The sequence below is a fragment of the Marmota marmota genome, unplaced genomic scaffold, assembly GCF_001458135.2.
Source record: "Marmota marmota marmota unplaced genomic scaffold, marMar, whole genome shotgun sequence".
Lineage (NCBI taxonomy): Eukaryota > Metazoa > Chordata > Mammalia > Rodentia > Sciuridae > Marmota > Marmota marmota.
Genome location: NW_025999891.1, coordinates 2,894,110 through 2,908,943, shown reverse-complemented (window position 1 = coordinate 2,908,943; position 14,834 = coordinate 2,894,110). Strand labels below are relative to the sequence as shown.

Below are 14,834 nucleotides of genomic sequence, written 5' to 3'. Positions count from 1 at the left end.
CCCTAGTGGCAAAGTGAGTACAGTAACTGTCAAGTATTAGAAATCTGTGGAATTACTTACCTTTATCTTTCTCCACTCTGATTTCCTGTTCCCTGCTCAGATGCAGAAGCCATCATAAGGGATTTCCTTCACTATTAGTATCAATTCTGGAAAGTACCTGTTATAGAAAAAGAAAATACCCCTGTTCTGGTGCATACTGTAGTCACACTGTACTTTACATTGATTCTCTTTCAAACAAAGCCTTTTAAAACTCACACTCATTTTTTACTGTTACACATTTGCCTTAAAGCTTCAGTGAAATTTTCTCCTGATTGCAGGTTCTCTGAGGCCATTTTCAATATTTTATTTTTACAGGTTTTCTTTCACAAAGACTTACTTATTAAACTTTTTTTTTCCCTTAAAGCCTGGGTCTCACTTTTTGGCTCAGGTTAGTTTTGAACTCCTGGGCTCAAGGGATCCTCCCACCTCAGCCTCTCAGGTACCTGGGAATATAGATGTGTACCAGCCCACCTGATGTAGGTTTATTTATTTAAAAAGAAAGTGAATTTATGACTTTTTAATTGAGGGGGGAAAAGAAACTCTAATTTTAATTTTCTTCTACAAATGACTTAGAATTGGAACCACTTGACTGTTTAATCTGAAATCTCTTATTTTTACCCATTATACCACTTTTCAAAATATTTCATGTTTTGATAAGTGTGTGAACTACCACAAGACAGTTCCCTCTGAGCTTTTTTCTTTTTTTTAATTCATTCTTTTTAGTTGTATATGACAGTAGAATGTATTTTGACATATTATACAAACATGGAGTGTAATTTCCCATTCTTATGGTTGTACATGATATGAAGTTACACTGGTCATGTATTCATATATGAACATAGGAAAGTTATGTCCGATTCATTCTTCTGTCTTTCCTATTCCCATCCTCCCTCCTTTCGCTTCATTTTCCTTTGTCTAATCCAATGAACTTATTCTTCTCTCTCCACCCTACTTATTGTATGTTAACATTCACGTATCAGAACATTCAGCCTTTGGTTTTTGGGATTATCTTATTTTCACTTAGCATGATGGTATACAGTTCCACCCATTTACCCATAAATGCCGTAATTTCATTCTCTTTGTAGCTGAGTAATATTCCATTGTGTAACCAGTAAAACTCCACATTGTGTACAACCACAAGAATGGGGAGTTATACTCCATGTGTATATAATCTATCAAAATACATTCTACTGTCATGTATAATTAAAAAGAACAAATAAAAAATTTAAAAATATATTCCATTGTGTATGTGTGTGTGTATGTATATATATATAATATATATATATATATCTCACATTTTCTTTATCCATTCATCTGTTAAGGGCACCTAGGTTAGTTCCATAGCTTCTGGCTAACTTATTTCTGAGGAGTTAGTTTAAAGGCCCATTAGAGTAAGGGTAACTTTGTGAAGACATCAAGACACTTATAGTTATTGTTACCTTTTAATTTTTTTAATTTTTATTTTTTTTAAGAGAGAGGGGGGGGAATTTTAATATTTATTTTTTAGTTTTTGGCAGACGCAACATCTTTGTTTGTATGTGGTGCTGAGGATCGAACCCGGGCCGCACGCATGCCAGGCGAGCGCGCTACCGCTTGAGCCACATACCCAGCCCTACCTTTTTATTTTTTAAAAGGCTTTCGAATATCTGATGGTCCTTAAATGGAGGAGTTAGAACCTTACACTAATGAGTAATGAGGTCTTTTCTGTTTTTCTTCCTTTTGGCAATGTTAGATATAACTAAAGCAGTAGGGTATCTGAGAAGTAGGGCAACAGTGATGTGTTTGGTGGTGAATGTTCTTAAGCTCTCTATCTTTTCCACCCACATACCCCGATGGCAGACAAGTGAACTTAGATTCTAAGAGACATGGGTGTCATCTACTGCAAGCACAAACTTTTATTTGAAGTCATATTTTTAATCTTAACTCATTCATATTTGACATGAATGTCTGTTTTTTTTTGTTAATGTTTTAAAAATTCAAATTATCTCCAAGTTAAAAACTTGATTCTTTTGGAAAACAATTTACATTATTCCAAGGATTCATGTGTCCTCCTTTCCCAATACTTGGATACTCCAGCTGAAGAAGCATGGCTCTGATCTGTCTGCTTTATTATAGGTATAACCCAGTTACTCAGAATGTGACTGTCAAGAGCGAAGGTGCTATTGAGGTCAACTTCACACTTGTTCGATCCTCAACAGATGGGAACAAGGAATCAAAGAAAGGAAAGGGGGATAGCACCAGTGCTGAAGATGCGAGTGACCCAACTACTAAAGAGTTTGAAGCTTTAATTAAAGACCTTTCAGCTGAGAATGGTTTGGAAGGCATTATGTTAAGCTCTTCCTCAAATCTGGCTCTTTATCGATACCATTCATACAAAGACTTATCAGAATTTTTGAGAGGACTTGTAATGAACTATCCACTTATTACAAATCTTACCACGTGAGTGTCAACCTTCTTATTACTGCCTTTTCTTTTTTCTTTAAGAGGTTTTATTCAGCATCAGCCACCTTGAACGGGTCTTATAATTTATTTAGACATATTTGGGAGCTAAATGTACAGAGAGCTGGAGTTTACTTATTTTGCAACAGATAGTTGATGGAGATCTTTTAAACAATGAATCTATGAGGAACATTGGAGGAGAATTATTTGTTAGATTAGCAATGTATCACCCTGAGGCCTAAGAAAATGTAAATTTACTTTTCCTAATGAATGCTTAATTTTAACTGATTTCAAACCCTTTCTGCTTTTCAGCTGCCATTCACATACTAACTAAATATTATTTGGTTTGTTTTATTTCACTAGTGACAAGGGAAGGAATTTGGAACTATGAGCACACCTGTTAGGACCATGTGTAACCTTTTTCTCAAATCAGAAAATGAAGTGATTACTATCATTTCCTGTACGCTTGTCTTTATTTACAGTCAGTTACCTGAAACTTTAGATACATATTTGATTGAAGCTTCTTGGAAAAATATGTAGTACTAGTTTATGTAAAACTGATAACTTTGAGAGCCTTTTTCCTTCTTTTTATGGCACTTCTCTGCATTACCTGTTTTACTATAGGTCCTCTTCTGGTCTTGTTACAGTTAACTCCAAAAATGTTTCCATGATTAGTTGATTCTTATGGTTTGTCTGCTGTGGGTGGGGCCTTCATGTTTTGCTTTGAGCTTATAGTTCTCTTTTGCATACTTAATTAACATTATCTAGCCTTTTTTTTTTAATCTCTCTTCATTGGTCCTTTTAATTTTACCAGAAAAGCTTCTGAAATTCTGATTTATACTGTTTGTAGATACAAAGTGTGATGTTTACTTTGGCAATACCAATTACCTCCCTTCCTTGACTAATTCTTGAATATTTCTGCCTTGTTCAGGTTTTAAAATCATCCATCTTAGTGCCATAGAGAAGGTATAGGCTTTCTTATTTTAAAATAATCCCCAAATTTGGCATTACTTTGCTATCTATTTAGCTTACATTTTTTTTTTAAACTTTTATTTCAAGATGTGCTTTTCCATTAACTATTTCCCCCAAATGGGGCATACCTGATGGTGGTGGGGGACAGGAGTTTTAGGTGGAACACTAGTCGACAGGCAGTATCATTGAATGACATCGTGAGAAGGCAATAATCTTTTATTCTAATATCCTTTCTCAATTTAATGTTAGTACATTTTCCTGTCTAACTCTAGCAAATCTCCTCTTATATAAAAGAAAGAAGGCCTTAAGCTCACAGCTCTTGAGCAAGCAGAACATTTCATTGTTTTGTTTTTATTGAATTATTTTTATTTCAAAACTGATGTTGTATTTACAGTAGAGTATAAATTGTCTTATTTACATATATATGAATTTAAAAGGGAGGTTCTCTACATGTATTTCAATATTTCCATAATGAAAATTTCAGTGAGTTAACTTAAAAGACATAGATCATAGAAGATGGGACAAATGTTGTGAAGATGGTAGAAAAAGGACCAAATTTGGAGGAATGCTGAGTGAAATCAAATTCCTTCTTAAATCTGATACTGTTTTGCTTGTATTTGACTTTCTTTGGTCAAGGAAACCAATTTTCCTAAGGTTTTCTGACATAATGACTTTTGCTGTAAAGACTTTTTTAAAGCCTTTTTATGTTTTATTTTCATTTTTATTTTAAAAATACATAAATCAGTATTAATATTATAATGCTTGCTAACTTGCTTTTTGTTTCTGGCCTTTGAAAGTTTGGGACAGAGTGCTGAATATCGTCACATCTGGTCTCTTGAAATCTCCAATAAACCCAATGTATCTGAACCTGAAGAACCAAAGATTCGTTTTGTTGCTGGTATTCATGGAAATGCTCCAGTTGGAACTGAACTGCTTTTGGCTCTGGCAGAATTTCTCTGTCTGAACTACAAAAAGAACCCAGCTGTTACTCAAGTAAGAGATAGTCTGTTTTGACATGCTTTCAAAGGAAAAAACTACCTGGGTGCAGTGGTGCCTGCCTGTAATCCTAGCAATTTGGGAGACTGAAGCAGGAGGATTGTAAGTTTGAGGCCAGCCTCAGCAATTTAGTAAGACCCTGTCTCATATTAAAAAAAAATAAAGAATATAAAAGTCTGATGTTGTAGCTCAGTTGTACAATTCCTAATCCCAGTGCGGGGGAGGGGTGGGGGGAAGAGTTCAGTGACATGGATGTCAGGATGCCATTTAAAATTTTTATGTTTCTTAAATTAGATTTTACACTGAGTACATTGTGTTACTCTTTTAAAAATGAATGATCTTTGTATATGCTCATTGTTAATAGTATCTTTCCGTTCTTTTCTTTTTGTGGTGCTGGGGATTGAACTTGAGGCCTCACACGTGCTGGGCAAGCACTCTAGCTACATCCCTAACCCTCTATTATATATCTTTGTATATATTAAGAGGCAGAGAGGAAAAAATTCTAAATGTTGGCATTCAGTTCTTTACTCCTTTGTTTAAGCCAAGGTACCCTTCTAATTTTTACTTACCGTTTTATATGTTCTAACTAGAGGAACTTCCACTTTTAGTTGCTTATAACTAGAACATTATATTGGAAAATGTAGTAAAAGTCATAATTTTTCTTTTGATGTAATACATAAAAATTGTTGGACATACTGGCTGCTAAAAGACTTTACAAAATGTGGTTTGGCGTTGTCTGCTTTAGCCATTAAGGACTACAGAAAAGAATTTTGATTCAGGTGCTTAGTCATATAAGTATAAGGAGCCTAGTTTGGTATTGTCTCAGGGAAAAGAAGGAAAGAGTGCATTATTCTAGAAGACTCATTAATTGTCATTGACTTTAATGAATTTAGGAAAGGGAAAAAGAAGTAGTATTTGTTGAATATATACTGTGTTCAAGGTACTATATATTAGATACTTTACATATATCATTAATTTAATTCTTAACTCTGTGACAATGATTATCTCCAATTACAAATGGAAACTGATTTAGGGTATTTGTTAACTTATAGTATATGTTACAGTTAGTTGTTGGTAGAATTAGATTTAAACCCAAGCATAGAGTCTATTTTGGTGTCCTTTCTTTGTCCTGTAAGTCAATAAATAAATAAATACATACATACATACATACATACATACATACATACATACATACATACAAGAGTGTCTCACTCTAAAGCCCCATGGTTTTCTTGTAACATACTGCCTTCCCTAAAAAGAAATATTGGAAAGAATCAATGTCATGATCAGGATCAGAAGCGACCTGTATAACCAGGTAAGCTGAACTTAAATCAGCCTTGCAAAAATTATTTTACCAAAAAGTCCATTGATGAGTTGCAGATAGTATCTCAAAGATATTTTTTCTTTTTCTTTCTTTCTTTTTTTTAATGAGAGCATATCTAAGACAGTGGTTTTCAACCCTGCTATGTGATAGGAACACCTGGGGAGGTTTTAAAAAATATCAATGTTTGGACTCTGTCCCCAGAGGTGTCAGTATTTCTTTAAAAACTCCTCACATTCCCAGAACCTTCAACCCCGCCCCCTCAAAAAAAATCTACTTAGATTTATGTTGTATTGTTCTGTTTGTGGTACTAGGGATTGAATTCTGAGCCTTTTGCACGCTAGGCAAGCTCTCTACCACTAAGCAACACCTCCAGCCCATGTTATTCATATATTTAACCATATCTGTGACCTACTGGTCTTATGGTTATAAGAGATGATATATCTTAGGTGAACCACCTAACTGAAATTTCAAAACTCCTAGTTTATGAGAACTTGCCTTACTGATTTAATTGGACTTGAATTGCACTCATAAGTTGAGATCACTTTAGAATGCTTTTGTCTTGAGTTAAGCCTCAAAGTACCCAGAGAGTCCCAGTGGCTCAGGAGGCTGAAGCAGAAAGATCACAAGTTCGGGGCCAGCCTCAGCAACTTAACGACCCTGTATCAAAATAAAAAATAAAATAAAAAGAGCTGGAAGAACTGGGGATGTAGCTCAGTGTCAAGGTATTTCTGGGTTTAGGGACTGGGGTTGTGGCTCAGTTGTAGAGCGCTTGCCTGGCATGTGTGAAGCCCTGGGTTCGATCCTTAGCATCACATATAAATAAAGAAATAAAGTAAAACATCCACTGGCAACTAAAAAATATTTAAAGAAAAACAAAAGTATCCCTGGGTTTAATCCACAGTACCCCCCCCCCAAAAAAAAAAGAAGAAGAAAAGAAAAGAAAATATATACATACCTGGTAATCTGCCAGTGGTAAAACACAGGTTATACTTTAAAAAAACAATCTTCCTCAGGGAAGAGATTTATGAACGAATGAATTAGAGTCTCAAATATTTTTAACGTATAATTATTACCAGAGTAAATAAGTCAAAGATCACTTATTCTGATTTATTGTTAGAAATTTTAGGTTTTGGGTTGTAAAACAAACATTCTGTGTTCTAATAACTCTGCAATCGTAGCACAAAAATAGTCACATGTAAACAAATGGACATGATTGTATACCAATAAAACTTTACAAAGGATAGAAGGCAACAGACTAGATTTGGGGTGCAAGTATTGTTTTCTGACCCCTGTTATATGTCATCAGGAGATCCCTGGGAACATTTTACATAGTGGTTTTTTGCTTCTTTTAAAATTTATTTGGAGCAAACGGAATTTTATTTTACTTTAAATTTTTTTCAATTTAAATTCCTTTTAAATTAACTGTATTTAAAATGAACAGTGAGACTCTCTATTTGAGGCACAGGAAAGTATCTATTGATTATACATGAAGCTAATAAACTTATTGATTTCTGTTTTAGCTGGTTGACAGGACCAGGATTGTGATTGTTCCTTCTCTAAATCCAGATGGGCGAGAGCGAGCGCAAGAAAAAGAATGTACTTCAAAGATAGGACAAACAAATGCCCGTGGAAAAGACTTGGATACAGATTTCACAAGTAAGACTACTTTTTACACCATTAAAGTGCTTTGGAGGGCTGGGGATGTGGCTCAAGCGGTAGCGCGCTCGCCTAGCATGCGTGCGGCCCGGGTTCGATCCTCAGCACCACATACAAACAAAGATGTTGTGTCTGCCGAAAACTAAACAATAAATAAAAAAAAAAAAATAAAGTGCTTTGGAGATAATTCTCTTTCTCTTTGCTAGGAGATTGGTTGATGCCATTTTGTTGGTTGGTAATGGAGTACTTTCATATCTAAGTTATGATTGCAAGGTATAAATAAATATAGACACCCAAAAAACATTTTGAACTTTTCTCCTTTTTCATATGCAAAAGTAATTCAAGTTTTTTAAAATAGAAATTCAATCAATATCATTGGGGTATTTCATCACTGGCTGTGTTGGATGTGTATTCTGTCCCTCTTCCCTTCCCTATATGTGACTTACACACACATTGTCATATGTGGATTTTGAGGAACCTGTTTTTTATTTGCTTGAATGGGATTGTCAGCTCTATGTATTTTTACTCTGTAACTGGTGATTGAACCCAGGAACGCTCTACTGCTGAGCTGCATCCCCAGCTTTTTTAATTTTTTTTTTTTGTGATCCTCCTACCTCAGCTTCCAAGTTGATAGGATTGTAACCTTTTTCATTAAATATATGATTAACATCTTTCTATTTAAGTACTTATAGACCATTTTCACCATTTTTTCCACATTTTTTATTGGTGAATTATAGTTGTACATATTGTTAGGATTTATTGTTACATATTCCTACATGCACACAATATTACAATATAATTTGGCCAATATGACATTTAATTTATGGCATTGTATGCCATTAATATATGGCAGTTCTTTAGTTTATTCAGCCATTTTCTATTGGTGGATATTTAATATGTTTCTATTTTTTGCTTTTACAAACAAAAACCACCTATTTTTTAAAAATTTTATTTTATTTCAAAGGTAGGTGGTATATTTTCTAAGTTGGTATTGTTTTTATTGTTGTTGTTTGGTACTGGGGATTGGACAGGGGAACTTTACCACTGAACTACATCCTTAGCCCTTCTTATTTTTAATTTTGAGGCAGGGTCTCTCTAAGTTGCTGAGCCCCTCACTTACTTGCAGAGACTGGCCTCAAACTTGCAATCTTCCTGCCTTAGCCTCCCCAGTATCTGGGATTATAGGCACCCACCACCATGCCTGTCCCTAAATTATTTATTTATTTAATTTATTTTGGTACTAGGGATTGAACTCAGGGGCACTCAACCATTGAGCCACATCCCCAGCCTTTTTTTGAATTTTATTTAGAGAAAGGGTCTCATTGAGTTGCTTAGTGCCTCACTGTTCTGAGGCTGGCTTTGAACTCCTCCTGCATCAGTCTCCCTAGCCACTGGGATTACAGGAGTGCGCCACTGTGCCTGGCTTCCGTAAGTTACTTTTAAAAGCAGTATATGCACATCTTTTTTCAGTAAGAATTTTCTTAAGCTTGTTTAACATAATTAATTATACACATTATCCTGAAGTATGTAAAACTCAAAGTAACCTACCTTCTAGAATGTGTATTTCTTATTTGAGATAGTAGTTTATGGAGAAATAAGTATTTACAAACTTCGTAAGTCAGCATTTTGATTGTGTTCAAGTAGAGAATAATTTTCTGAGATATACTAAAATTTAGAACTTGGTATTTTATATTTGATCTTTCTTTTTTTTCAGATAATGCCTCCCAGCCTGAGACTAAAGCCATTATTGAAAATTTAATTCAAAAACAAGACTTCAGTCTTTCTGTTGCTTTAGATGGTGGTTCTGTGCTAGTCACATACCCATATGACAAGCCAGTACAGACAGGTATGTTCAATGTTATTTCACATATATACTTTTTAAGCATAGGTGGAAATTCCAAGTAAAATAATGTTCCTTCTAAATTTTTTTAAATGATGAGTATTTGACCATATTCTATGATGAAATAGCTAACCCAAAAAGATTGTCTATGTTATATATAATATATATATATATATCAACAGTTCAAACAGTTACTTGAAGATGATAGTTCAGATTTATGAAGATATAGCTTAGAGTCTAGCTGTCTTGTTCAAACATCTGTTCAGTTCAGTATATGATCATTTATTAGGCAATTATATGTGTAGATATTCAGAATAAAAATTCGAAAACAACACAATACCTGCCATAAGAAACTCTTGTATACAAATCAAATATTAACAGTATAGAATTGCCCTCCCTTGCTTTCAACCTTGACTGACAGGTTGCAATTTTGTGGTGAGTTGAACAGTTGCTTGTTTGTGCTGTTTTTAGTACATCTTATAAGGGACATTGTTATTGGAGGCAGTTTGTGCTGTTTTTAGTACAACTTATAAGGGACATCGTTATTGGGCTGCAGTTTGCCATACCAAAACAAATTTGTATTTTAGCCTGTAACATAACTTCACCATTAGTACCTTTGAATGTAAGGATGGTGATTATCTTCTGTGCCTGATTATCTTGGGCTAAACAAAACCATGTAACTAATTGTAACTCCTTAGTAAGCTTCAGCATGTTGCAAGATTTATTAAAAGAAAATGAGTTATATTTATGATATTGGATTTGGACAAAACTCTTTTAGATTTCTTATGATTTTTTCTTTTTATAGTGGAGAACAAAGAGACTCTGAAACATTTGGCATCTCTTTATGCAAATAATCATCCATCAATGCATATGGGTCAGCCCAGTTGCCCAAATAAGTCAGGTAGATATTTTCCATACCCTTTGTTACTAATTGTTGTTATGGTTGCTTTGGGGAGGGTCTTGCCTTATGATCTTATTGGCCCTACATCTCTCAATGCTTTTATAGATGAAAATATTCCAGGAGGAGTAATGCGTGGAGCAGAATGGTACAGTCACCTGGGCAGCATGAAGGTATGCTTTATAGAACGTAGTTAGAATAGAATTATGAATATTGGCCACTGAATGAAAGAATAGGCAACTTTTCTGATATAGCAAAGTGAATGGCATCTGTCTCATGGCTTTCTTGACATGCCTAGGCTTAAATTAACCTGACAGTAATCTTTTTTCCCCTCTGGCCATTGTAACAATTTTTAACTGTATGATTTAATGACATTCATTATACTTACATTGTCCAACCATCACTGTATCTATTTCCAAAACTTTTTCATTGTCACAAACAGAAATTTTGTATCTGTAGCAATAACTTCCTATTCCCCTCTCCCCACAGCCCTGGTAACACTAATATACTTTATGTCTCTATGAATTTTACTATTCTAAGTATGTCATATAAGTGAACTCATACAATATTTAACCTTTTGTGTCTGACTTCTTTCACTTAGCATGATGTTTTTAGAGTTCATCCATTTTGAATCATGTGTCAATACTTTATTCCTTTTTATGGCCAAATAATGTTCTAATCTATGTATATACTGCATTAATTTATTGATTCATGAGTTGATGGACATTTGGGTTGTTTCTATCTTTTGACTGTTGCAAATAATGCTACAGTGAACATGCAAGTGTCTGTTTGATCCCTTGTTTTATACCAGAATGGAAGTTGAGTCTTACTATAAATCTATATTTAACTTTCTGAGGAACCACCAAACTTTTCCACAGCCACTGAACCATTTTACATTCCCACCAGCAATATTCAATGATTCCAATTTTTTTATATCCTCCCCAACACTTGTTACTTTAATTATAACTGTCCTAACTGGTGTGAAGTGGTATCTTGTTGTTTTGATTTGCATTCCCTGATGACTAATAATATTGGAGCATCTGTTCACATGCTTGATGGCCATTTGTATATCTTTTGGGGGAAAATATCTATTCAGATCTTTGACCCATTTTATAGTTTATTTGCTTATTTATTTATTTTATTTTGATACTGGGGATTGAACCCAGGGGTGCTTTACCACTGAGCAACATCCCCAGCCCATTTTTTATATTTTATTTTGATACAGGGCCTCTCTAAGTTGCTTAGGGCTTTGCTGAGTTGCCAAGGCTGACCTTGAGCTTGTAGTTCTCCTGCCTCAGCCTCCTGAGCCTCTGGGATTGCAGACATGTGCCACTGTACCCAGCTCTTTGACTCATTTTAAAACTGTATTGTTTATCTTTTTGTTGTTGACCTATGAGGGTTCTTTATATATTTGCATATTAAATCCTGACCAGATATATGACTTGCAAATATTTTCTCCCATGTTGTATGTTGTGTTTTTAAATTTCTTGATCATGTCCTTGGATGACAGAGAGGTTTTTTTTTCCCATATTTTTCCCTTCACATTTTTTTCACTGGTGCATTATAGTTGTACATAATAATGAGATTTGTTGTTACATAGTAGTACATGCACACAATATAACCATATAATTTGGCCAATATCCTCCCCAGCACCCCCCTGACATACACACTTCTCCCACCCCTGTGACCCTTTCCTCTATTCTCTGATCTTCTTTTGCTTTTCATGTGATCACCTCCCCTCTTTCTTTTCCTTTTTCCTCTCTGGCTTCCACATATGAGAGGAAAACATATGATCCTTGATCTCTTGAGTTTGGCTTATTTCAATTAACAGGTTCCATCCATTTTCCTACAAATGACATAATTTATGTTTTTATGGCTGAATAAAACTCCATTGTGTATGTATACCACATTTTCTTTCTTTATTTATCTGTTGATGAATACCTAGACTGGTTTCATAGTCTGGCTATTAGGAGCTGACATGTCTTCAACTCATTATTATACAGAGTGGTTTATTTATTTATATTTGCTGTAAAATGCATTACAGATTCTCTGTTTACAACACCCAGGTTTCCTTTTTATTCCATTTATTATCTTTCTTATCAATTTGCCTGTATTTAATTTTTACTTTATATTCCAGGATTATAGTGTCACCTATGGCCATTGCCCAGAAATCACCGTATACATAAGCTGCTGCTACTTTCCTAGTGCAGCACAACTCCCTTCCCTGTGGGTAGAAAATAAAAGATCTCTTCTTAGCATGTTAGTAGAGGTGAGTCTTTCTTTTTCAACTAAGAAGCATACTCCCAAGAGTATGTTCAACCTTTATCAAAATATTGTTTTTGTCTTTTATAAAAAAATTATATTTTTTATTTTAAATACCACAGTTCGTAAAGAGATTTGTTCATGTTATATTGTCTAAATAGATGTCATGCATCCATATATCTGAAATCTGCTATAATTTGACCTTGTGAGATGTTGCATGTTCTTCAATCTGGCTGTCACACAGTTCCTGGAGTCAGGGTACTATGGTGGGAAGGCATTGGAAGATTGGGTCCTAATGCTTTAGGCTTTGACTATTATACCAGAGTTGTCTTTTATTTTATCTCTATCCCTATGACTCTGAGCATTAAATGAGTAACAAATGTGATCAGGGTCAAGTGGGGAAGAAGGAATATATTCATTTGTTTGTCTTTAGTCATGTCTCATCTTTTGCCTCAGAATATCTGGCATGAAAACATAATTTAAAAAAAAATTTGTAGTTGTAGATGGACAGAATGCCTTTATTTTATTTGTTTGTTTGTTTTATGTGGTGCTGAGGATAGAACCCAGTGCCTCGTGCATGCTAGGCGAGCGCCCTGCCACTGAGCCCCAGCCCCAGCCCCACATAATTATATTTTAATCATTTTTTTTTAGGTTCACAAGGGAGTACATGGATTTGTTAAAGATAAGACTGGAAAACCAATTTCTAAAGCAGTCATTGTACTCAATGAAGGAATAAAAGTACACACAAAAGAGGGAGGTTATTTCCATGTACTATTAGCCCCAGGTGTCCATAACATCAATGCCATTGCTGATGGGTACCAGCAGCAACATTCACAGGTAAGAAACTCAAATTGAATAGTATTATGTAAATTCTTCTTCTTAATAATACTTCTATTTATTGACACATGAAAGGAATAAATAAATAAAAAGTGTGACCACTTCTTGATTACGGTAACTTGTTATCTTTTGGTAGTCCCTTTGGCAACAAAAGGGAAATTTTTATAGCATTTTGTATACTTCAGATGACAATGAATCATTTCTGTGGTTTGCTTTAAAGGCCTTGAAAATGTGGCAGGGATATAATATGCCTTAAGTAAACTTTTTCATAATGTTGCATTTTCTCTTTCCAGGTCTTTGTACATCATGATGCAGCTAGTTCTGTGGTAATAGTCTTTGACACAGATAACCGGATATTTGGTTTGCCAAGGGAGCTTGTGGTAACTGTATCAGGTAAAGAAATTTTGACTTTTAGTACTTGAAGTTAGAACCAGTCTTGCTATTTCAATTTGAGAGTGGATCACCTCCATAATCACTTGCAGCTTATCATTTTTTTTCTAGTGTCTCTTTATCTAATCATGACTTTCCTAAATCACTGTTTTCCCATGTTCTCCTGGCTTGCCCCCTCAGGTGTCACCTCCACAGAGAGGTCCTTTTGATTACCCTATATCACATAGTATCCATGTCACTATCTCTTCCCTATGTTTTTTCTATCATAGCACTTAGAACTACTTGCCATCATATTTTTTATGTGTGTGTGTGGTGTATACATATCTGTGTATACATATGTGTGTATACATATGTATACATATATTTATACATATATATTTATACTCATTTGTCTATATTCCATCTCTCCCACTAAAACATAAGCTGTGGGTAGCTTGGAGTTCATCTGTATCCTTAGAACAGGTAGTGGGTTTTAATGAAAAGTTGTTGAATGAATGATTTGCCCTATATTTGCCTTTGACTTACATTAGTTCTGGTTTTCCAAGATCCAGGAAAGAGGAAATGTTTGGGTTTTTTCTAGGTTTAATTTGCACATTGTTTGAATTACTGAAAGGTAAGGAAGAAAAAAAAATATGTGATAAAATAACACTTAGCTGTTTTTTCTCTATATAACACAAAGGACCTTGGTTCATTTTTAAACACAACTTGGACTTGAAGCAGAATTACTAAGTTTTATTATAATATGTATATGGAAGAGAACCTTGGAGGAAAGAAAGTGGTATATTAGGAATGTGGTACAATCATAGATCCTGTAATGGAGCACTGAAAGAGTTCTTAGCTTGAACCAGATAAAAATGTGAAAAACTTAGTGGTTAAAGACATAGTAGCTAGGATTCATCCATGCTTTTAGTCTGGCTCTGCCACCCATTAGCTATTATTCTATTACTATTGTAACTAAAACTCTTATTTTGATTTTAAATAAAGAAGAGGTTTTGGATGAAATGAAAATTCACTAGAAAGGAAAAGTGGAAGTCAATGATTGATAACAAGCAGGTTGCTGGTCTAAGGGTGTAGCTCAGTGGTAAAGCACTTGCCTTGCACGTGTGAGGCCCTGGGTTCGATCCTCAGCACTACATAAAAATAAATAAATAAAAATAAAAATATTGTGTCCATCTACAAGT

General features: G+C 34.6%; 1 protein-coding gene across 1 annotated transcript in view; it reads left to right on the top strand.

The window, feature by feature from the left end:
- Cpd (carboxypeptidase D) overlaps positions 1-14,834 on the top strand; it is a 71,611-nt gene that overhangs the window by 52,256 nt on the left and 4,521 nt on the right. Inside the window, 9 exon segments of the mRNA XM_048792705.1 lie at positions 2,155-2,478; positions 4,248-4,443; positions 7,291-7,426; positions 9,141-9,272; positions 10,072-10,167; positions 10,273-10,337; positions 12,302-12,433; positions 13,078-13,263; positions 13,557-13,656. Coding sequence (XP_048648662.1) covers positions 2,155-2,478; positions 4,248-4,443; positions 7,291-7,426; positions 9,141-9,272; positions 10,072-10,167; positions 10,273-10,337; positions 12,302-12,433; positions 13,078-13,263; positions 13,557-13,656 — 1,367 coding nt within the window.